At 35.8% G+C, this 26,016-nt stretch overlaps 1 protein-coding gene and 1 long non-coding RNA gene across 3 annotated transcripts in view; one reads left to right on the top strand and one right to left on the bottom strand.

Moving 5' to 3' along the window:
• Positions 1–26,016, bottom strand: part of LOC110319362 — a 101,130-nt gene that overhangs the window by 16,403 nt on the left and 58,711 nt on the right. The gene's annotated exons all lie outside the window — the stretch shown is intronic.
• The window catches only part of Scn9a (sodium voltage-gated channel alpha subunit 9), a 149,773-nt gene that overhangs the window by 103,404 nt on the left and 20,353 nt on the right, over positions 1–26,016 (top strand). For both annotated transcript variants that reach the window (XM_021194855.1, XM_021194854.1), the window contains exons 17-20: positions 2,329–2,805; positions 13,802–13,919; positions 22,086–22,240; positions 25,256–25,429. In XM_021194855.1, the coding sequence (XP_021050514.1) occupies positions 2,329–2,805; positions 13,802–13,919; positions 22,086–22,240; positions 25,256–25,429 (924 nt within the window). The remainder of the gene's footprint in view (positions 1–2,328; positions 2,806–13,801; positions 13,920–22,085; positions 22,241–25,255; positions 25,430–26,016) is intronic.

Raw genomic sequence — 26,016 nt, 5'->3', positions numbered from 1 at the left:
TCTCTCTCTCTCTCTCTCTCTCTCTCTCTCTCTCTCTCTCTCTCTCAAAAAAAAAATTTATACCCAACAATATGTTGTCAAAAAGCTCCATAACAAAGAGGGTGAGGGACCTAGAACAAGAGCACCCAAGATTCAATGCCTTGTTACTTCATGTGACCTGAAACACAAGCACCATTATATTGATCTTCAGAAAAAATACATATATAAGAAAAACAAGGAAGAGGCTGTGGACTGTGCTAAACTCTTGGCCAAAATAATGAAGGAAGCCAAAGAAAAATCCACAGAAACAGATTGGCAAGAAACATAAGCTGTCCTGATCTCTTTGAGAGCTTCTACTTCCAAGTATGAGTCCAGTCAAAAGGAAGTCTGTAAGATTAACAAATAAGTAGTCCGTCCTTGAATAAAACTGAAGCTTAATTCACAAAGCTGATCATCAAATCTTAAGTAGCAAGGATCTACCACCAATCTAAGTTTACCATGGGAGAAGTATAAAAATATGTTGATGATACGGGACCTTCACATTAAAGGTTTATACTTAACTGATCTAATGTCAAATTTTCTCACAGGGCTTGAGATATGGATATGTGGCAAAGAGTGCATTCAGTGTAAGAAAAGTCCCAACTTCAGTTCCCAGAAGCCACTTAAAAAGCAGGGTCCTATGTGCCTGGAAGCCTGGTATTAGAGGGGTAGAGATGGAAAGATCACTGTGGCTCGCTGCCTGTCAGTCTCTCACCAAGCCAGATCTGTAAGAGACCCTGACCAATAGCACAAATCCCAAAGTGCCAGAAGAGAACACAGACGATACAGACACACGCACAGTCTCACAAACACACAAGAAAGAAAATTCATATTTATTCATTATGTCAGCTTATCCCCTGTTATCGAAATCATTCAAACCCCATGTTTTAGAAGTAGATTTTAGTCCATTCTAGTCTGTGGTAGGACGATGATGAAAACTGTTGCCTTCAAATTGGACTTTGCAAATCAATTGTTTTCATAAGTACTTATTTTCCTTCCTAAAGTGTTAGTAGAAGTTATATGAAATTGACTTTGTTTTTATTTTTGACATCCATTAAATAGTTATAAATATCAGTTCTCATCATTTTCAAAGTGAAATACATCACCACAGTATGTAGTCTCATTGAAGAAGTGATGTACCATAAGCATAGTACCAGAAAGAATTTTATCACTTGGATCTAGTGAATAAACTATTAATTTAAGGGAGATCTTTGGGGTGTTTTATCGGTATTCCTATTGAAACACAAACATATATTCTTAAAAAAAATACTAAAAAAGACAATTTAAAAGTACCTAAAACTCCTTAGCAACTACCAAAATTGTTCTCTATGATTCCTTGTTAGCGTGACTTTTCATCCCTGTAACAAACACCTGATATAGCATTTAAAGGAGGGAAGATTTATTTGGCTTCCTTCTTAGCCATTTTAGTCTATCATGGCAAAGAGAGCATGGTTGAGCCTAGCAGATCACAGGATTTCAGCCAGGAAGCAGAGAGCACTTCTAAGATATACCTTTCTCCTTTTCCTCCCTTAATCCCATCCAGGTCCCCAGCCTACGTAGAAAAATCAAGTAAGATAAGTTGGGCATTGAAGGCCCCTATATTTAATTGTAGTTCAGTTATGTTTGTGGCTTTCATATAAAAATTATAAATATACATACAATTTATATGTCTTTTGTTCTCTGGGAAAATCTTAGCACCTGAAATTAACCTGGATATTTAAATTATAAAGGAAATACATAAGTGGCTTTTCTTTCAATAAAGACCTTGCTTCAAGGGTACAAATTTCCCTGACTTCCTTGGCTACTTCTTCCAGGACTTAAGTGATACCCAGTAAAGGAAGCTAATCAGTTTTATTGTCTTGCATGACTTATGTTCAATGTGCTTAAATCAACCTGGAATGGTCAGCACAACGACAATAGTCTAATTTTCTTGCACTCTTTGTTTTCTGTGAAAGTAAAGCTGTAATTATAGGTAAGTTAAGAGAACCTTTGAGAGTCCTTAAGGGGAACTTGACTGGCTCATTTTAGAGAGCAGAAGTAAGAGTGAACAATGGCATGATGACAGTGGATGATTCTCTGCTCTTCAGGGCAACTCTCATCATGAGTGATGCTTGCCCTCCACTGCCCAAGTCCCCATGTCTATATGTGGAGAGAGTATTGAGCCCCCTCTGACCTGTTTTTACCAGTTCATGAAACCGTGCTTTGTCTCTTTGTTATTGTGGGTTAGTACCATGACATGTAATTCTGAAAAGTGTGCTTCTTTGTGTTTCCCATGTCCCTGTTCCTCCCTTCCCGTCCACCCTGATGTAGGTCCTGAACCTGTTTCTGGCTTTATTACTGAGTTCCTTTAGTTCTGACAATCTTACAGCAATTGAAGAAGACACCGACGCAAACAACCTCCAGATCGCAGTGGCCAGAATTAAAAGAGGAATCAATTATGTGAAACAGACCCTGCGTGAATTCATTCTGAAGTCATTTTCCAAAAAGCCGAAGGGCTCCAAGGACACAAAACGAACAGTGGATCCCAACAACAAAAAGGAAAACTATATCTCCAACCGGACCCTTGCGGAGATAAGCAAAGATCACAATTTCCTCAAAGAAAAGGATAAGATCAGTGGTTTTAGCAGCAGCTTAGACAAAAGCTTCGTGGATGAAAACGATTACCAGTCCTTTATTCATAATCCCAGCCTCACAGTGACAGTGCCCATTGCCCCTGGGGAATCGGATTTGGAGAATATGAACACGGAAGAGCTTAGCAGTGACTCAGATAGTGACTACAGCAAAGAGGTAAGGACACTTTGCATATATTGTTATTCTAATAACCTGTAGATGAACCAATATTTGGGACATTTGGTATCTCAGTTCTAATGTTGCCCATGCTAAGGGAGAAATGGCGGGCGTCATTTCAAACACCTTACTAATTGTTCAGAGAAGTTTTTCTTGCTGCTTCTTAACAACTGATGTAACCCCTCTTAATAACTGATCTTCCCATCCTCCATCTCTATCTTCTCACCAGTGCTGCAGTTAAACAGACTTCGCCTCGCTCCTGTTGAATTCATTTGTCATCTCCATTACCCTTACCTTCGCACTCACTACCTGACAATTCCAACTAGTCCCTCCGCCCCCATTTTTCATCTACTCCATGCATTAAAGTTAATTTCACTCCTAATCAAGAACTTCCCATGATAGAGTCATGCATGGCTTCCGAAGTCTCTAGAAGTGTGAGCCCTATGGAATGCTTTGCACGAGAAACGCAAACAGCTTTGACCACCAGTGTTTCCTCCACTTTCCTGCAAATCTATCCCTAATATCAGTAACTTTCCTTCTACGCAACAAACACTTCTTACCTGTGTGACCTTGCTTGAGATTTCTTTCTGTGGCCAATATCCTGAATAAATCTTCAATATTTGAATTTGATACCCTTCTATAAAGTCATTGGTACCTAGATGCTTACATGATTGTGTGCAAAGTTCTCCAAACACTTAATGTGTTGAGCCTTTCCCAATCTCTGCACTATTGACAGAAAATTGTCTAATTTTTAGGCCTTCATGATTTTATTCCTCTCTTAATTTATTATTTTTATTTAAATTTAATTTATGAGCAACTTTGGCATACATTAAATGGTACTATGAGTTCAGGATAGAAACTTCAAAAACACACTTGTGTCTTCTCTTTCCATCTCAGTCTATGTATGTCTAAGCAAATCAATGTATGTACTAAGCTATATTTAATTTCTGGCAAATATAAAACCCTAATGAATCACTAATTATTATTTAGAAATTATTTTCTGTGATATTTTTATCATTTTCTGATTTTATTCATACTATAAATTCTTGGTTACATTTGTCAAGTATCATTGATCTGTTTAAACCTATTAAAATTTGTCATCCATGAATTTACAGTCAATATATCCAAAGTTTATATAACATAATAATGCACAATTTAGTTTATATATATATTAAATAATATATAAATTATATATTATATATCCAGTGTAGTCCATGTACATGTCATGATAATCACTTATTGAGTAAACAAATGATTAAATAAGCATATTTTGAGTATATATCACTAAGTAAAAAAAACCTTACCTAGTGACCAAATCAGGAAGAAACTCCTTTACATATTTTTAAATCTTTTACATAGAAAAGCAATACAAGAAATTTTACTAATATCAGCTTGCTGAAAACCCAATACCATAAATGTAACTTTAGTAGCATGTCTCTGAGTTTAGTCTAATATGGAAAAGGGAATTAACTCAATGACCCAAGTTTTCTCCTAATAACAAGGAAGGTTATGAAGTTTCAATTGCCTGGAAGACAATTACTCTCTAAAGTAAGCCTAAAATTCTAGTTGTCAAGGAAATTTATAAGACAGGATAGTCAACCAAAGCCGTTTGAACTTTGTTACTAACATCCAAGGGGATTCTTTAACTCACAGTTTTAACCTCATCTTAACCAGACTATATGTTGTCAAAGACTATTCCAAATAAAAACACATCCATAGGTACCAGGGTTTCTAAACATAGTTTTATTGGGGGGGAGGGGAAGGGTAGATACATTCCACGTAAATGTATTTGACTTAGAAGGATGGATATATAATTATGGCATTAAAATATACAAAAGGCAGATAAATTTCCAGAATTAGGCAATTAATAAACTATACTTTGGGGCATCCCAACATCCAAATGAAGCTGGGAGATAGGTATCAGGAAATACAAGTCTAAAGGGATAAAGAGGAGTCAAAGTTGCAGAAAGGTTGGAACCATGTTTGGGTTATTGTGCAAATCACNGGAGACATTCATATAGAGATAGCTATGGGCAGATCTGACAGAGAATGTTCTCTGGAAACATCTAACAGCTGAAAGACGTGAGAAATATCACAGTATTAGAGGGCATGTTTAGCTGCTGCATTTGTGACAGCCATTTCCCCGGCTCCTACATAATCTCTGGTGCTGGCATAGTTTTTGGAGTAGTCTCAACTTAAAGCAAAGAGTTCTGGCCAGTTCCAGACTCTTAACAGCATGCAGATTCCACTCTGCCTTCCAAGAGAAGAAACATGATACTGAACAAGGCATCTCACTTATGACACAGCACTTTATACAGAGGAACTCAGCTTTTGGCTGAAGGACCAATGAATGGCTCACCAAAAAAAGGAGGATCTGAAGATCACTCCCCAGTATCCATACTGCTCCAGCACCCATATAAAAGAGAGTCATGTGATTTCCTATAAAACCTGAAAGGGAGTGGGGCAGAGGCAGAGAGGAAAAAAATGCATTCACTAATCAATCTGGTTCATCTGGTACATACTCCTCTTCACCATAGATAGTAGATATGCTGTCCATACATACAGATGACCAAGACTCTAAAAGACTAATAAAGTATGTTTGTACATACATAATATACATTAATGATTATATATTTGAATAAAGGAAATCATCTGTTTTAATAATATGCCTCTACTTTCATGTAAATTATTAGTAAACACATTAATCTCCTCCCAACCAAATTCATCCCCTTGTGGTCACTACCTGGTATGTGTTCTGCTGTGAGCACTGCTGGGATAACCCTGGACTTCTTATACTGATATCTCAGGCCTATCAGTGAGACAGAAGTATCTCTGAGGTCTAGAATATTGGCTTTGAAGCCTTTTCTCTGTCTTCATGGAGATTTACATTATTACACAAAAGCATAAAACTAATTTGGCCAAGTAGTGTTTTACTCTAACAGACATAGGTAATGGATACAACTGGAAAGCAAGTATTTCCATTATCATGTTTTATTATAAAGAATATAAAGTTACTAAGAAATAAATAGTTAAATTTATTGCTCGAATTAGAATGATATGCAAAATAAGAATATATTAAGGATAGGAATTAAAAATATTCAACAATTTTTCTATCACAATATTTGAAGTTTCATATATTTCAATATAACATAAAGGAAAAAGAAAATGGGGGGAACCTTTATTCTACAAGTACATATTCATTTTAATTGCCTAAGCACTATGCAGCTAATTATAGTTATTTCATTCATTTCTTCCATTCATGTACAACAAGGAGCATAGATTCCTATTTTCTAAATGTGCCCAGCATTAAGACAGGCATATTGTTTCCTTTCATAGACGTCAGTCCTTAAATATTTTGACCCTTTTTCAATATTTGATTTCCAAGTTGACCCTAAATGTCCACATACTTTAAAGGTAAATATTAAGTAGTAATTGATGAAAGTAATCAAATAATTTTAACCTGGCAGTTCACAAGTGAGAGAAATATGCAAACCATTGCAACACAGGCAGGGAAATAATATTCTGGAACAGGACCCTAATGTGTCCCCCTGGGGGCCCCCAAAGTGAGAAACGTATGCCTTATGTTTTCTTGAGGTGGTCCTTGAGCTGAACTCTGACACACAGAGGTAAATTTATTGGCCATTTGTACCACAGAAGGAAGTCACGGGCCGACCACCACATCTTCATATCTCTTACCTGATATCACTCATTTATCCCTCTACCCATTCTCCTACTCAGTATTTAAATCTGAAAGCCATCGCCTCTGAAGAAAACCTGATATGAAATGCATTCACTTTATTGATTTGATAAAAATGTTACTTAAATGTGTACAGTCATCAAAGTTAAATATTTTATGTCCACTTATTTGAATCTTTTCATTGTTATTAAGTCTGTTTCAAGGGCTTTGCTTTTTTTTTTCTCATCCTTTCATTATAGGGCAGTTTATATTTTCACTTAGTATTGAACTCTGTAAAGTGTCATCTTCACCAGCAGTGCTCTTGACTAGCAAAATTGCAGTCTTAGTTCGTATTGGGGCTTGTTCTCTTTGACCCCTCCTTTCATGCGTTAGATCCCTAAAATCAACCACTCTTCTAAAGAATTCTAATTGGATCATTTCTGTTCCTCAGATCAGATCCAAAATCTTAGAAGACCCTTTCTACTTTTATTGGACAAGGAAACATTGGTCTGGAATATCTAAATAATAATTTTGGATTCTTTATGCTTTAATAGATTTGGAAATGCTGCTCTTCTGCTGTGATGTTTAGACTCTTGAATTTAATTAAACATGACGACCGAATGTGAATCGGGAAAGGTTTATGTGGAATACTTTACTCTTACCCAGTTCATACTGCTTATAATATATTTTTAAATATTGATTTTACTATAGGATAAACATGAAAATTGCTTAGTGCAGATAGTGTATATGTTTACTTGCTGAAAAATGAGATTATAAAATTAGATAATTATTCTTTAAGTTTACTTAAATGACATTTTGTTTTTTAATGTGTTCCAAATATTATTAAGTATGCAGCCTATATTTCAGACAGATACTTAGTTCCTACCTGTGGGTAGAAGACTTTGCAGACTTTGAGTCACAGTTGACTGCTTCCTCCTGCCGCCTTTCTCAGCTTCAGAACCTAACCTTCTCACCTCTGCAGGGGTAAACCCACAATGGAACGCCCCAGGACACAGCTCTGTGCTTTAACTACGCAGACACACATGTGGCCACTTTTACACAGGTTACCTAAAACATCATACCTATATGATTTTTCTTCAGTGTCTTGCATGCTGTTCAGCTACAAAGTCTCTCTGCCTGACCCATTGCAAGGAAGTAGAAAGAAAAAAAAACCAAAAACCATATGATTGCTCCATCAATGAATCTACTTCAGAGCATGTCACTGGGGTTTTTCCATCATATTTTTGTGTGACTTTCTTATTACTCTCTTGGTATAGCTTTCATGTTCTGACCTGATTTCAAATGCATGACCTATAGAATGTTATCGGATGGATTATAAAAGTAAGATACAGTAGAAAATACTTCGAAATCAGATTTCAAATTAAAAAAACACTCTCTGCTTTAACAATTGAATCTCACCCAAATTTAGTGGGAGGGATATTTTATGTACAAACATTAAAATCATAGTAGGAGAGGATCGTTTTATTTCCAGCATTGATTTCATAGAGTAGAAAGTTAAGACTCAGCATTCGCTGCTTTCATACATATCTAAGAAAGTGGGAGCAGAGCCAACGGACCCAACTTCCAAGTCTAGATTCTGAATAATTTCGAAATGATTTAGCTACGATAGCTTTGTTTCTATAAGCAATTCAAGAACTCAGACATGTGCATTCATATTAAAAAGCATCAAGTTAATGTTATTAAGCTATGCCTACCAATGAAAAATGTATTTGAAATGTTTCATTTAATCCCATGAGAGATACCTCTCACAGACAAGAGTAGGTTTCTGATTCTATGCAGAGCACCCTCTCCTTGTAGCGTTCAGTGAAAATAAGTGACCTATACAGCTTTATTTCACTATGCTACAGACACTTATGAACCATAACATGGGCTGCTTTACCTAACATTTCTAAAACATAGGCAAAACCTCCTTCTCTGATATCAAGTAATGTCTATTAACTGTAGAATAATCTTTGAAGGACTGATTAAGGGAGCCACCCTAAGACTCTTGCCTTATTTTATAATCCAGTTCATAGTTTGACTTTCTCTGTCATTGTTGAAATGTTTGTACTGTTTGTTGTCCTTTGTGCAATGAGGAAAGCATAGTATTATCTTGAAAGGGTCACACCCCAGGGACAACAACACTAAGGAAAAAGAAGATAATCAACAACAACACAACAACAACAAAAATCCCTGATGTTTCAGTTTTCTGTGCACATGAAGTTATTGTTAATAGTTAAAAAAAGAATATTCCAGTAAAAATGAACGAAAATAAAAAAGAATATTTCATTTTCAGTTGCTAATGGTTTGAATTCAATGATCTCAACTAAAACCATTTCACAATGTAATAAATACCCAAGTAAATCATGAATAAAAATACATGATTTCCAATATCCCTTATATAAATACAATAAAGCATATAATATTACAGACATTTTTAGATGTCCACTTACATGTACTTGCATATATTTATGTGTATATAATATATACACATTACTATATGTGTCATATACATATATGGTTATATTGTGACTGTTAGAAAAGATGCAGTACATATCAAGAGATGATATCCCTGGGTCAGTTCCTCCCACAACTGCCTGTAACTCCTCCTTGAAGGGTTCGCTGCCCTCTTCTGGCTTCTGTAAGAACTGCACCAATACCCTCAAACACAGACATAAGACACACATAAGATTCAAAATCCTGACATATAAAATTCTGACTTCTAAATGTATAAACGGAGCCTGTCAGTTGTAAAGAGTGATTTAGAATGTGATGCTTTGATGGAAGCTGCCTGTACAAAAGGTAGAAGACATTTTTCATGCATGAAAACTTTGTATTGTACATTGCATGTTCAGTATTAGAAGATCACATGTTGAGAATTCTGGTCATTATTCCAGTCTTTGGAATTTTTCCCTCCTGATCTCTACTTAGGGGACAATGACATTATGAAAATATGCAGATTAATTTTTCTTTCTCATTTATTTTGAATTTTTGAACTTGGGGCTTTAAATCTACACTTGGACACACACTCTGTCTTCCTGTTTGCATTGCTTTGCTTAAATCCTTACTGACTTGGAATCTTTCAACAGGTGTTGGTTGTAATAATGTTGACTAAAAGCTTTTGGAGTATTTCCTACCATTCACGCATCCTGGTCATTTTATAATAGCACACAGAAACCTTGAAAACCTAATTAGAGAATGCCTCTTCCGTTTTAGTTGAATAAAACTCTGAAGATTACACTATATAATTTAAACAAACAACAACAAAAATGCTGCTTTCAAACTCCTTATGTTTCCAAATGTTACCTTTGTCTCTCCATGTTTTGAGCCAAGGTCTTACCATGTGACTATGGAGTTGTATGGAGGGTCCTTGATAGAGGATGCTTAGGAAATTAAGGATTCAGTAAAACCATTGCTGTATTTTATGTTTTCTTGTCAATGGCTAAGGTTGCCCTCATTATATTTTTTTAGTCCAACTCATTCCAGTCATATTTATTTCATATATCTGGATACACTGTCACTGTCTTCAGACACAGCAGAAGACAGCATTAGGTGCCCATTACAGATGTTTGTGAGCCACCATGTGGTTGCTGGGAATTGAACTCAGGACCTCTGGAAGAACAGTCGGTGCTCTTGACCACTAAGCCATGCCGTCATTATTTTTTTTTTTTTTTTAGCACCTAAAACTACATACCATGTTGACTGTGAGTTGTTACCGCTAAGCATTAACACTGAGTACAAGGCTGTTCCTGGCATGCTAACCAGGCTTTCTGACAGCACAAATGAGGAATATTAGAAAAGAAAATAATAAAAAAAGAAATGTATCCTTACCCCTTATTAGTAAATGAGCAGGAGATTTAGTTGCTCATAATTAAAAAGTAAAGCAACATTTTACTGCAATATATTGTCAAAACATTGGAAATGTTCTGAGCTAGTGCCAGGGACACAAACACCTAGACAGGAGGGTGGTTCTGTTGACTGTTCTATTGTTTGTGAGTGTCTACAGTATTTTTCAACTTGTGGCAGCAGCTTTTGGAAAAAATAATCTTGAGAATTTCTTTGGTGATCAGACGACTAACAGTTCTAAACCCTGAGTGAGATAGAGAGAGGATGTCATTCAGATGATCGCACTTGAAGCACATTGCAGCTCATCCCCAGTCTTATGGGCTGCAGGAAGCTGAGAAACGGCAGCCTTAAGAGCTGAAAGATGAAGTTTGCTTTATCTTGTCTTTTGATCCTTTCTTCTGGACTTTACTAGTTTGCTCTGCATTGTTTCCATAGAAATAAGAGAAATATGATTAAAATACACTTACAGACAAAACCATAGTTTTGAAAAAGGAAGGCAAACTCTGGCACACATTCTCATCTCAGTGTTCTCTCCATTTATCTGGTAAACAAAAGGCAACTTTGGTCACAAACAAATAAATGATTGAGGAAGTCTATCATTCACATCATATTAAAATAAAATGAAATATCTTAATATTAAATTACCCATTATTTGATTCGTTTTTTTTAATCTAGCTACAAAGAAAACTTTTAAAGTGATAAATCGTATAAAATAAAGTAATTATAAGATTATGGAAATAAGGCAAGTAAATCTAAATAAGATTATATAAATAAATAAAAATATCTAAATAAAAAAATTCAAGTGCTTAAGGTTAGAGGTGCTTGCTGCATTCACTGAGTGACAATTACTTCAAGATAACTCGTATGGATTATAGTCATCAACTTTTGCACCCAAAGGTATTTTTACATGACTTTATGAAGTGTTAAAGTTTACAAAAGCTGAATAGATTAGAAAAAAAAATCTCTGTATTTCTAGACCACACATATTACATATATATATGTAGTTTTATATAAAATACATAAGTAATTATTGTTTGAACAAGTAATACATTCATTGTAAAGTTAAATACCACAACAACTTGACTTGTTACATAAATTAATTATAATTCATGTCAGAGATGATAATTTATATTCCAGTGAACGATAGCACTGTGTAGCTATTGTTTCTGAGCCAAAGTTTAAATTTTTATTAAGAAAAAAAATCAGTACCTCTAAAAAGGTGTTTCAATAAAAAGAGACACTGTGTAAACACTGCCTACATTTTACTCGCTAACAATGTAACTTAGGATAAATCTTTATTAATGCTATTTTATTGAAATTATTTTTCATACGATCTAGTTTGATCGTGGCTTCCCCTCTGCCCATACCCCAGTAACCTCAGTGCTGTGAGAACAGTTATGCTGTCACTAGCCCATCAAAGTTCTGCCAACATACAAATGAGAATAGTTTTATTTAAAAGTTGTTGCCAGATAAAGGAAAACTGACTACACCGTTGTTAATATTTTGACTCAGTACAGGGAAGTGGTTTGCATTCTCGTTGTCAGTAACTCTTCCCAGTGCTTTGTGTACAAATGAAAGTCGTGGATTTCTATCCCAGAGGTGTAAGGTTGCTGTCCTTTGCACAGAGTTACGGTCTTATCTTTGGTTACTTGGCGACAGTTCACTGCAGCTTTGAAGTGAAAAACTAAGAATGTTAGATAATTGTAATACATTATATATAGTACAAAAATTTTGTTTTGTAGAATTACAATGATATAAACTATTAATCGCTTTAAGTGTCTTCTGAGAAGTATTACTTACAGACTAGTGTTTATATGAAGCTTTACCTCCTACAGGGTGTTCAATGTAGTGTTGGATAAGTCTTTATTAATGCTCATTTTGTTGAAATTAATTTTATACAACATATCCTGGTCTTGTTTTCCCCTCTCCCATATTTTAGTTGCCCAAAATAGTGCTACTAAATATACTTTCACTAATTAATATTTCTCTTTCTTTAAGGTATTTTAGATTAATTTAACCACTTCCTACAACCAACCTTTAAATGTAATTGCATAGTGATTGCCCTTTATAGCTTATATTAATAATAAAAGCTTTCACCTGGTTAGAATAACATCTACTGAGGATTTCGTTAAATAAGGTGTCGCTAATTCTTCCCTCGGTGTCTAAAAAAGAACTTAACCAATATTCAATCTATACAACATTCCAATGCTGCCCTGACTAATGAGTGATGTGTGGTTAGTACAATCCTGAGTACTCAATTTAGTACTCCCCAAAAGAACTGCAAAATCCATCTTAAAAGCTAATTCTTTAGATTAAGCCTGTGTTAGTAATACAAGCTTATTGACAAAAGAATCATTGAAAATAAGTATTTTTATTTTAGCACCTGCACTTGCTTAAAACACTCTCCAAAACTTAAATTATAATCTTAATAAGTGAAGCACTGTTTTAAGTAGTAGCTTTCCATATTCATGTGTCACTTAGCAAATGAGGATGAAAAATGAACTCATCGTTTGGTGTGATGGTCTACGCTCTACAAACCAATATTAGGTATTTGGCTGAGTTTTGCTACAGTTGCTGTATGTACTGTATCTGAAATCTTCTGTGTATGTGTGTATACATGCAGACATACTACCTGATCATAAAGTTTGGAAGGGGAACTCGTCTGCATTATGATCAGCAGAATGATCATAATGACGAGTTCATTGCTCTTACATGTGAGCCTGCCATGTTTAATTGCATTAAAGTTCTGTTTCAGCCCTTGCATGTTATGCTCCTTAAGTAATCATCCTTTTTTCCTTGAAAAAATAATACTTTATGATCTTTTTCATGCAGTAAAATTTGAGGTTAAAATGGATGGTGTTGGTATGGTCTTTAATATTTGAACTCCAATACAAGTTTCTGTTTAATATTTGTCTTGTTTAAAGACTTTCTATCTATAGTATCCTGCTACCTATTCTATAAAAGTAAATAGAATCTATTTGGATATTATTGCATATTCTTTAAAATTCCAAAGACTTAAAATCTTTTTTCTGGAATCTATCAGTTCTGTAGTTTTGGTCATGCAGCACTGGCAACTTGATACTTGCATATTAATGTTCCCCAGAGGTCAGTTATCACCAAAGAATAACTGCTCACAAGTTAGTATTAAACATAATATAATAGTAAGTGTGGCCAATAATTTCCCAAATTATAGTTAACATAAAATTGTTCCTCTTGAAAGCTTTGTCACAATGTTTAATTGCTACCATTATAAAATAAATTATTTTTTGCGGGATGTGTAGATAGAAAGGTCAACTGTGGATGTACCATAGGACAACTTGACTTCAACATGTGTTTCTATGTTTTGACAGCCATCGTACTGTTAAACATCTTTCATGACACTTTGCATGACTGGTCATTAAATGAAGTTTGAATGTCATACTAGCATTCACTAAATGGCCTGTGTGGTGGTGATGGTGGTGAATTTCTTTTTAGAGACGGAACCGATCAAGTTCTTCAGAGTGCAGCACAGTTGATAACCCTCTGCCAGGAGAAGAGGAGGCAGAAGCTGAGCCTATCAATGCAGATGAGCCTGAAGCCTGTTTTACAGATGGTAAGGGGGAAAACTGAAGCTCTCTCATTCACTAGTGCTTTGGGTTTTGTCTTAGACCACGTTATCTGGGAAGTAATGGATGAAAGAGTTTCCTGTTCTTCCAAGCACAGAACTCTATTTAAGCGCCCCCACATGTCTGACATCTATTGACAATAGTTTCCAATGTCAGTATATCTTACTGTAGAACTCTTTACTAGTATAGGATCTTGATACTGCTCACTTAGGAGACTTAATTCTTATTACTAGGTGTGTTAGGTTTCTATCGCTGTGATGAGACACAATGACTGAACGTAAGTCAAGGGAGGAAATACTTTAGCATAGAATTCCACATCATAGTCCACTACTGGAGGAAGTCAGGGTAAGAACACAGAGGTCAGTGACCAGGAGCTGATGCAGAGGCCATGGAGGAGTGCTGCTTAGTGGCTTGTTCCTTGTGACTTGGTCAGCTTGCTTTCTTGTAGAACCTAGGACCAGTAGCCAGGAATGGCACCACCCACAATGGGCTAGCTCCCTCACATCAACCACTAATTAAGAAAATGCTCCATGAGCATACCTACAGCTCAATCTTATAGAGGCATTTTTTTTTCAGTTGATATCCTCTCCTTTTAGATGATTCTATCTTGTGTCAATTTGACATAAAAACTAGACAAGACCCTGGGATACAATATAATGGGACAGGTGTTGCTAGGGTCTTTTTTCTTTTAAATGTTAGAATGAATCATTAAGACTTGGTGAATAATTTGATCTGGTTGATTGCAGTGTCTCAAAATTCATTCCTATCCTACATTCATAGGACACATAGCATTTCACCGCTGTTTTTCTTCTACCTTTCTGAGAGTTATAAAATCTTTTACTGTTTCTTATAATGACCATGTTATGTGCATGCTATACGTAACACCATCCCGAAATAGCACTCTTAAAGTCAGAGACATTTGAGCCATAACTATGGCTTGTATGAGCATTTTGTACTATTATCCCTGATAATATCCATGATATTGATACATATCAATTAATGTATTCTTGGCCCCACATTTGAAAAATAAATCTGCTTAACAAGAGCCTCTGGTCATAACAGATATTGCTTGAAATATCCCAAGTGTAGCTCGCACACACACACACACACACACACACACACACACACACACACACACACATGAATACTACTCAACTCTAAAGAAAAACTTAAAACTAAAGTTTGAAATTTTGCAGAAAAATCGATTAGCCTTTAATTTAATATTAAATGAGGTTATCTTATTGAAGAATGGCAATAAAAGAACTGCTTATTCTCTAGCATATGTAGAATCTAGACAATAATATATGAATAAATGTAAAGGAATGAGTCTGTGGAGACAGTATGACATTAATATAGGGGACAAGAATAGCTAAGCATAAGATGATAAGGAAGGACTAGAGGCAGGAAAGAGGATACAAAACTAAAAGCTTTCCTAGTTTTAATTCTACTGTGATTTTCTTTCTGGGTTTGGTGGTGAGTAAGACATAAAACATATTCAATACTGAAAGTATAAAATTTAATGAAAATCTCCACAGCTTCCCTTCTGAACACCTATTCTACCTGTACAGTAGATGAGTTGTGGAGACTTTGAGTCTGTTTAATTTTGATGATTTATGTTGTTATTTATTCACAAGTTTTTTAATAATACAGTTTTAAAATTTAACATATGCAGGTGTGAAAATTGATGTTTCCTTCCTTACATATCTGTGTCTTTCTTCTTCCAGTTTTTAACTCATCTTATAACATCTTGTTTCTGCCAGTGAATTACTTTGAAGCCTTAATCTATTTCCATCTCTAGTTCACAGAAACAGAGGTAGACCCAAGTCTGAAGTGATTCTACGGCATGATGAAATTTGGGTATTTCTTGAGCAATTGAATCAGAACCAGAATTTCCATACTTCATATGGAAATTCTGCTACATTTAGGCTGTCTGTTTACCCCTTTTTTTCTGTTTTTTTGTTTTACTGAAAGTAGATATTTTTTTTCATACAATATAATTTGATTGCAGTTAACCATTTATTTCTAACAAGAAGCCCTCTTACCCTTTTTCACTTTCTGCCACGACAGTATTCTTGGAATTTGCCAGGGATTTCACTCAAATTAAAAACATTTGGTAGTATTTTAGGAAAGTATGCAGTGCTATCTAAATAAGTCTTATACCATCTAAGTAAAATCACATGAGGTCCAGGCAACGGTGTGGTCTAATAATATAAGGCACAAACTGTGATCCTGGTACACATGAGTTTTAACCAACTCATCTTTAATTGTTGCCTCTGAGAGGGAGCATGTTTTTTTAATTTAAATTATTTTATTTATTTGCAATCCCAGTCATTACCCTCCTCCCACAGTTTCGCATCCCATTCCTCTTCCCCCTTTCCTCCAAGGGAGTGCTCCCTACCCCCAATAATCCTCTCCCTTCCCTGGGGCTTCAAGTCTCTCCAGGAATAAGCACATCTTCTCCCACTGAGGCCAGACCAGACAGACATCTGCTACTTATATGCCAGGGGCCCTGCAGCCTGTATATGCTCCTGGTTGGTGACTCAGTCTCTGGGAGCTCCCTGGGGTCTGGACTAGTTGATCCTGGTGGTCTTCCTATGGGGTCACCCTCCCCTTCAGCTTCTTCACTCTTGTGTAAATTGTGAAGTTCTAAAATGGCATAATTCTTATGAATTAGTTAGCATGATTCTTGTCTTTTTTTTTTCTTTCACTTTTCTAACTGTTTTCAAGTATTTTAACAATCTTACATGGAAACTGTGCCAACACCATGCCTATGACTCACAGTCTACTCATTGGATTACCTACACCATTGTTCCTTCTAGAAATCACTGACTTGCTTCAGGCTCTACAATTTTTTTAAGAAGGCTTCTGAGACTCTCACGCATTAGCAAAATGACCGGAAAGTAAAGATATCTAGACTTCAATGATATTTTTATTTTCTTTAGATATACATCAAACTTACTTTATATGAGAAGAAAAGGATCTACCTTTACGTGTTGTGTTTATAGGAGTTAGTGCTCGGAGCAAAACCATGGAGTTCTCTTAAGAAAGGTTAGGTTAATAATACTTAATGCATTTATTCTGTCAGACAGGTGGAAGATGCCTACAATCCCAGTAACTGGGAGATAAAACATTATGGAGAATACTCTTGTGCTTTCTGAAACTATTCATAATTTCTAAATTTAGACCCATGGTAGAAATAATGTTTTGGAATCACATTTTCAAGTCAACTGGGTTTGGACCATAGAAAGTTGACTGAGAGAAGATATATATCTAAGTCATCTCATGGAATGTGTTCCACTAGGGGAACCTGCTGTCAGGACCTCTTTTGGTATGAAACTCGATGTGACAAACAGCAATACGAATGTGCTCAGTCTCTGGACCACTTATTCAATCAGTAAACAATTAATAAATGTCTGCTGTATATCATTGCCACTTCTTGGCACTGCAATATAATAGAATTGGGTAAAACAATGCCCTTTATATAACTAAACATCAACATCAACATGTAGATAAATCAAAAGGGAAAAGTTAATACTAAGAAAGGGCTAGGGACCTGTCCTGTAAATAACATGGCCTTTGATCAAGATTGGAATGAGAGTAAGTGGGCTGTGCAAATCAATGAAGAATCAGGTTTTTTTTTGTTGTTTTTTTTTTGTTTGTTTGTTTTTTTTTTGGATGGGTCAACAGAAGTCCTTTTCTGTGGTGAAATACATCTAACATTTGAGGAAAATCTAGGTACCAGTATATATTGAAAAGACTGACAGAACATGAATGTAGGAGCTTTGAAAGATAACAATAATCTAATTATAATGTCTTACAGCTTCTCAAGAGAGGACAGTAGGCAACAATTGGCAGAATCTTGATGATTTCTTGGGGGTTCCTGAGGAAATCCAGATGAGAGAATTAATTGGACCTTATCCTAATGTGGTAGAGTTAGGGATGGTGAGACTGTGAAATTCTGACTACTTTTATGGTAAGCTGGAAGGAAGTGCTGATGATCAGGTGTGAGGTGAGAAAAGGGGATGAAAGATATTTATACAGAAACCAGAAACATGCTGACTCTACCTGTAAATTTGAGAAGCATATGTTCCCAGAAAGGGAAATAACATGCCAAGTTCCTTGGGAAACCTTCTCCTACAAATTTGTGAAGGACCTACAAGAGCTGAGGTAGAACCAATGGCAGTTCAGAGCAGCATCTGGCCCACAGGGAATATTCTGTTGAGAATGTCAACAGAAAAACCGAAGAACCATAAAGCTAAATGAGAGTTGTGCTTTCAACCAATGTGGGTGATTTCTTTTTTCTGTCCTTTGCCATAAAGCCATTGATTCTTCTCTGTTTCTTACTGTTGCCTTGCTGACGAGTTTTATCAACTGTCATCTGTCTTCCTTTTGGTTCACTTTCCCCTCTCTTAGCTAGATCTTTCCTTAATTCTCATCATGGCTTTATAATTAAAGACTTCCCATTCCTTCCATAGGTCTCAGAATGGTCTGCATTGTCCTTAATGTCTTAGAAATAAACTAATTATGAGTATGACAAACCAATTAAGTATGGGTATGACATAATTATGTTTCTATTGTATTGTTTTTTAAGAATTAGTAAATTTATATCACCAGAATCTGAGTTAAAAAGGAACCTCAGGTTTTTGGTTTTGTTTTGTTTTGTTTTGTTTTAAATCATGGGTTTTCAGTTAAGTTTGTAGGCACAGCCAGTTTATCTTCTTTTTAAAATATTCTGAGTTCATCAACTCTTTGTATAAATAACTAATAACTAATAACCAATTCTTACTTTAACAATAGAGTAAACAATCCCATCCAGTCTTTTATTTTCTTTGTTTTGGAAGGAAATTGACAAAACATTTGTTTTAGATCATGTCAACCCTTCTAGTATTAAAAAGAGTATTTTCCTAATCAGTTTTCTATCGATTATATTGATTATGATGTTGTGTCCTAGGGTCATCTGTCTGTAATTTCCTTGCTATTGGGGATCATTGCTTTAACATGATGAAACCCAACCTAGACTTTATGTAATGTATCACAAAAGCAAACTAATGAACCCACCCAAAAGACAGACCGGACCCACGGGGACTCATTAGACTGTTTAGAGATATTGTTGTGTTTACATTTAATTAATAGTCATTCTACAGAGAAGGCATGATAACCTTGCTAACCAGCTAGGCTGGGAATCCCTAGGGATTCATTTTTTGCATGAACAGCAGGCAGGTGACTGAACACTCCCGCATCAAGTAAGAGGGAAATTCTCCATGGTATGATCCACCCTAGGGGCAGTGGAGAGGAGGCTTTGGCTCAGACAAAACTTTCCTTGCTTTTCTAATTACCATGCAGTTTGTTTTCCTTTCATAGTCATATAAAATGTTTCTTTCAATTTTAAGACAAGCAAAATTACAACTCACATAGCACGTTCTTGACTAAAGTTCATGTCTCCTCCAACAATTCTTTTTTTTTTTTTTTTAAGTAATTCTAGTTTGGTGTTTTTTTTTAATCGACTTAAACATTTTAATAAATTTTTAAAATTTGCAATGATGATCTTTCTGGCCCCTCGTGTTCACATTTCAGTTGCCCTCCCCATCACTTCTTTACTGCAGCCTCTTCGCTTTCCATGAGCACTGCTTATCACTACTGCCACATCAATGCATAGCACGAGAAAAAAAAATGTATGTTTGCACATAGCAGTTTAGTATAAGAATTTCTGATATCAATATGTGCAAAATTAACAATTATATGTAACTAATACATGTATTATTATGTGTAACTTCCTTGCCACACACAATTTACATATGCAACTGTGTCTTCCAGAATGCTATTGTAGAATTTTGCCAACTGACTATAATTGCAGTTGATGAGTAAATACAATTCATAAGGGCCAGTCAGTGTCTTCATTTATATTAGTTACTGAAACAAACACGATTTTATTTCTTCATTAATGATTTGAGCAATTTTTAATAACCACATAATAGAGGTTGAGTAAAGAGAAAGCATTTCTCAGTGCTTCTGCTGCCCATAAACACAACATAGACTTACTGTTTATTGACTTCATTAAAATTCCTTCCATCATTTTATTACACACACACACACACACACACACACACACACCAAGTCCCCACAAATTACCTATGGTGGTTTTCATTGTGTAAAGATTTGTGCCAGCCATGTTCCCCCCATGGCTGTGACCTTGCAGAGTATATGATACACAGAAGCCAAGTAGTATGATAGGATCCACCATTCAAAAAAACAAAGAACATAAAACATAATGTAGCATGAAGAGTATGAGATAGAGAATGATAATTAGGAAGTGATAGATTCTTAACTCTATTTAGAAAGTGTTAAATTCTACATTTAGTTACCTTAATCTCTCATAATGGTGACTTTAAACAAAACATTTAAAATTTTTCTGAAAGTTTCCCAGGGAGTTTTCATGAACTAATATGGTTCCAGCACACCACATATCTTGTCCCCTAGTGGTATTGTCACAAAATGTTCTACATGTGAACCATTCTTCAATATTTTGTTTGTGGGATCTCATGAAATGGTACTGGCCCCTGGAATATTTATCCTAATAATTTCTGCCTCACATTTTCCCTCTGACCTTCAGATTCAGACCTCAATCATTTACCATATGCCATCATTCAGAAGTTGTACCATAACCTCTAACCCTAACCCTTCGAAGCAGCTCATAGCTTTATGACCTTCCTCGGTCACTAAATCCTGCTGATGATGCAAGATGAATGTCTTGGATCTGCTGTCGCTTTCCTTTCTCTTTCCCCTTGATGACGAGACGCTGTGTTAAAACCTTTTAAGTTCTATGGGTTTGAGCTTCTCTTACCAGCACCATATTCTAGTGAAGATATCTAGTGAGGCCGCCTATAAAAATCTTTCCTTATAACCATCACTGACTCCTCAAGTTTTATCTATATGATCTAATTTGTAGAAGCAAAATGCAATTGCTTTGTAATCTGTCCAAGTGCTCTCACACTTGCCTCTAAGAACATGGCTCTCATAATTCTGAACTGTTGTAATTCCCACAAATGAACTTCTTTATTGCACTTTTGCAATGGATCTCCTTCCAAACTCTGTCTTTTTCTGAAACCTCTCTTTCTGCTAAATGATAAATTCATTCATTTCAGGCTCTGTCTATTCCAGGAAACCTCTTCCCAACTCATTTTAATGTACAAACCAGGTTATGTGAACTTCTTCCATTCTTCCAAGATGATCTCTATAGGAAGGGTCGCCTGTTATTTTAATTGCTTTATCCATTTATTTCATTAATATCTGTGCCTATTTAACTTAAACAAAATCAAAAGTCAATTCTCTGTGGAGATGAAGCTATATATGAAGACACACTAAGATACTTGGTGTAAAAATGAATGAATAAGCATAAACATTTTAAATAAAATTTCCTTAGTTTTTCATAGCAAGATAGTTTAAATATAAGAGGTCCAACTCAAATATTTCAAACTTAGAGCAGATCGCAATATATTTATTTGCATTTTCTTATAACGTTTACCTTTTTATCTTAATGTTAATACTTCCTATTACTTTTTCCAATATTATTGAGAATACTATATTGTTGCTCAAAACATTTTATCTTGTGTTTGCGTTTATTCCATCAAATTCCATATATTACCAATTATACCACTGAACTGCTGATTCTCCAGCTTGGATATCAAATATGCAGGTTCACCAACCCCACGTGACTGTACGCAGTTCGGGAGACCAAACATACCTCCCTACTTGCTTGGCAAACACTCTACCAACTGAACCACCCTTCCAGTCCCTCCAAAAGTTTTAAATTCAGGAGTAGAAATGTGTCCAGTTATATTCTCTGTCGGGGAAGGAAGCCTTAAAATTAATTTGCCTCAGTGTTACAATTGTTCCATCCATTCATTTCCTCATTAAATAGCTTATATGGTGTGGAAGAAATCAAGAAATTAGAAAATTACACATGATAATGCATTGTGTTAAAAGCCATTGGCGGATACTAAAAGAATGCCATCAAAATTAAACAATGAAAAGAAGGTCCTGCAGCGTTAGGAAAAAAAGAAACGATGTAGTATGAGAGAAGGTTGTCCCTAAATGGTGCATTCTAAGCCTTTACTCTGAGTGTCAAGGTATTCTACACATGTCTTTCTTGCCAGGCTGTGTGCGGAGATTTCCATGCTGCCAAGTTAATGTAGACTCCGGGAAAGGGAAAGTTTGGTGGACCATCCGGAAGACCTGCTACAGGATCGTGGAGCACAGCTGGTTTGAAAGCTTCATCGTTCTCATGATCCTGCTCAGCAGCGGAGCTCTGGTAAGTGAGCTGATAACTGGACTCATAAGTTAATATCTTTACACAGAAACACACACACACACACACACACACACACGCGCAAAGGAAGGTAAGAATGGCAAACTTTGCTGAAGGTTAATCCTTAGGCTAGCATAAACATGGTTCATTCTGATTTCTTCCTCAGCATTACTGTCACTGGTATATAAAAAGACTTAAGATTCATTTTAGTTTTTAATAATTGTGCTGCATGCTCATGCCCACGCCTGTGAAGGTGCAAAAACCACCCACAGGTGCCAAGAAGGGTCATCTGATTCATCAGAACTGGAGTCACCCAGTGTGAGTCACGCCCTGTGGATGCTGTGAGCCAAATGTTCTTAACCTCTGAGTCATCTCTCCAGCCCCAAAGCTATTGATCTTTGTGTGTTAATTTTGTATTCAGCCATGGTTTTTGAAGTGCTAATCAACTTTGGGCATTTTGTAGTAGAGTCTGTAATGTTAGTTTGCTATAGAATCAAAATCACCCACAAACAGGATTCTTTGACCTCTTCTTTTCCTATTTGCATCGCTTTTATTTCCTTATTTTGCCATATTGCTTAAGATAGGATTTCAAACGCTGCATTGTATGGGAACAAAAAAGAGTGGGCTTGTGCTCTTCCTGATTCTAGTAGGAGAAACCTGAGTTCTCCTATCTTTAGTGTGATGTTGACTAACGGTTTGTAAATGCATAGTACTTATCATGCTGAGGGATGCTACCTCCATCCCGGACTTTTACCATGAAGGTATTTGGGATTTTGTCCAAGATCCTTTGTTTATTCAAGCATTCATGTGATTTGTGTCTGAGTTGATTTATATGATGAATTACATTTATTTACTTACATAAATTGAACTAACCTGCATCTGTAGAATGAAACCAACTTGGTCATGATGGATGATTTTTTTGATGTAATTTTAAATGCTATTTGAAAATAATCTACTGATAGTTTTTTAATTTATATTTATTATGGAGAAAGATTTATAATTTCTCTTTCTGTGTTTTTTTGGGGGGAACTCTATATTCTTGATATACTATAGGAGAACAGTCAGGGTCCTCAAAGTAATGCCTTTCTTAATAAGTCTAGTCTCTTAAAAATTAAAAATGGAATTTGTCTTCAAAATGGAAATCAGGACCCTAATACTACTTACTGTAGCTCATGCTCTTAATAACTAATAAAGTCTCTCAACTTTATCTTATTCTAAATCATATATATGGCCAGTTATTTTAAAGAATATATTTTAAAGGCTAAAGTTTTCAATCAACTTTTGCTCAAAATGTCCAAAAAGGAGACTGACATTTTGGAAGAAGCCATATCAAGTGAATTCAAAGAATCCCATGAAGAAAGGAGACAGGTTTGCAATTAGTTGGTGGGTTTGCTCAAGGTGGTTTCTAAGTATAATAATGAAGATTTTGAAATTCCTGTCCGTAAAATAAATGCAAATAATAGCTATAATATAGAAAAATACCATATTTTATATTTTCAATATACGTTTCTTTCATTAAATTCTAAAAAACATTCTGAGAAAACATAAAATTTTATCATTTAACAAGAACACTGAGTACAAAGTTTAATGTGTTTCCTCATATCACAAATAAAGTAAATGTCAACGTTAAAATTTCAAAGCCCTTTCTTTAAAGTCTCAGTAGACACACCAAAAAGAAAAAGAGAAATAGTACCTGGAATGAGGAGCAGTGAAGCCTAAAGCCCAACTCTCCCCTTGCCTTTATGTTTCTACATCCACAAAGTTCACCCTGCAGACTGAGACCCTGCATCTGAGTCTGCTGCCTGGTCCAATCACAGTGAGGTCCGCTGAACAGAACATCTTATCTCATCACCAAGACTCGATACTCCTCTCTCTGAACCTGTACCCCAGTTCTAAGGCAGACTTCTTTGACACCAAACCCCTTTTTTGGCCATATTTTGGAGTTACCGATTCTGCTTGGATGGTTTTCATCACTCGTCTAGAACTTGGAGAAAGGCACAGGGAAGCCTTGAGAGCTAGACTCCTTCCCTACCCCATGACATCCCCACCTCCACCCTGCTTCCTTTCAGAATGTCCACAAGGGTTGTGCACCTTAGCAGGTCTGCACATTCTTTCTAAACTAGATTCTTGTTTTGCATCAGTATTGCGGTCAACGGTTGAAAGAAATGTGCTAATGATGATTTTTAAAGTATTGACACAGATTTGGCTGTGAGGGAGGATAAGAACTGATCAAGTCCATAACCATGGACAGGAAATACGATGTTAATCACTAAAGCTATGTTGTTCAGCTCACATTTCTTCTACCAAGGTGATTAGTTGCTCCATATGACAGAGAAATCCTCATGTAATTCAGACCTATTTTGATCAACGACCATTTAAAATACTCCCATTACTTCAACTCTCTAAATGTATTTGAATTATTTCCCAAAGAGCTTCTGGCTGTGAGTATCCTATCATACCCTTGTCACTTTCTTAAAAGTTTTTGAAGAGTGTAAATGCTACTAGCATGGAGTAAGAGCCAAATGAGGTTCCTAACCTAATTGGTGGGTGTGAATCAGAGTGTAGTATTACAAATGTTTACAAGAGGGGCTGACCCAGGAATGAAATTTGAAAAGGATCAGGACTCTTTCCATTCTTAAGGAGAGAAAGGAGAAAAGAACCGGCAGGTGATGTTAAAAAAAAAAAAAAAAGTGAGAGAAAGAAAGGAAGGGAGGGAGGGAGGAGAAGAGAGAGAGAGAGAGAGAGAGAGAGAGAGAGAGAGAGAGAGAGAGAGAGACCTTAGACTTTAGAAACCATGATTCTTTCAGAAAATTGTATGTAATTTCATTCCTCTGCCTCTCAATGGAAAAGGATGTTAGAAGTAAATTTTATGCCGGAGCTGCCAACCAGAGGAATGCTAGCCAAGTTGTTTTCACACCATTATTTTATATGATGTCTCTATCAGAATTGTAATTTCTTCTTCTCCAGTGAAATATAAATTTAACATTACACATAAATTGAAATTAAATGTTTCCACAGGCTTTTGAAGATATATATATTGAAAAGAAAAAGACCATTAAGATTATCCTGGAGTATGCTGACAAGATATTCACCTACATCTTCATTCTGGAAATGCTTCTAAAATGGGTAGCATATGGGTATAAAACATATTTCACTAATGCCTGGTGTTGGCTGGACTTCTTAATTGTTGATGTAAGTATTTTAGAATAAAATTTAAAGGGTGATTTATTCTAAGTGTTCAGTTTTTACTGGTGCTTTTCTAGAATACTATCTTGGCATCTTACTTTATATTAAGGCCAGAAATTTATATTTTTAAGAATATTAATATAGGCATAGAAATCTGTCTGTGATGAATAGAGCAGTAGTCTTTCAACCATTGTAACTTCTCTTCCATACAACCCCATCTAACACTTGTAACTTTGCATATGAGTCCCAAAAATTAAACAAAACTATAGTTTTAGAACTACCTGATTCGACACTGGAGAGATTGCTCAATGGTTAAGGCACTGAGTTCTCTTCCAGAGGACCTAGTTAGATACCCAGATTCTCTTAGTGACTCACAGCACTCTGTAAGTCCTGCTACAGACACCCCCTTCTGACCTATGTTGGCAATACACACACACACATGGTGAGAAGGCATAGATGTTGGTAAAATATTCGCACATAATTCAAAAAATAATTTTCTTTAAAATGTACATGATTTGAATATCACTCCAAGTAATGTTGAGAGAAGGAAGGAAGGAAGGAAGGAAGGAAGGAAGGAAGGAAGGAAGGAAGGA

Source organism: Mus pahari, chromosome 3 (assembly GCF_900095145.1).
Source record: "Mus pahari chromosome 3, PAHARI_EIJ_v1.1, whole genome shotgun sequence".
NCBI classification, from domain to species: Eukaryota; Metazoa; Chordata; class Mammalia; order Rodentia; family Muridae; genus Mus; species Mus pahari.
Note: the sequence above shows the minus strand (reverse complement) of the source record. Positions and strands in the feature narration are given on the sequence as shown.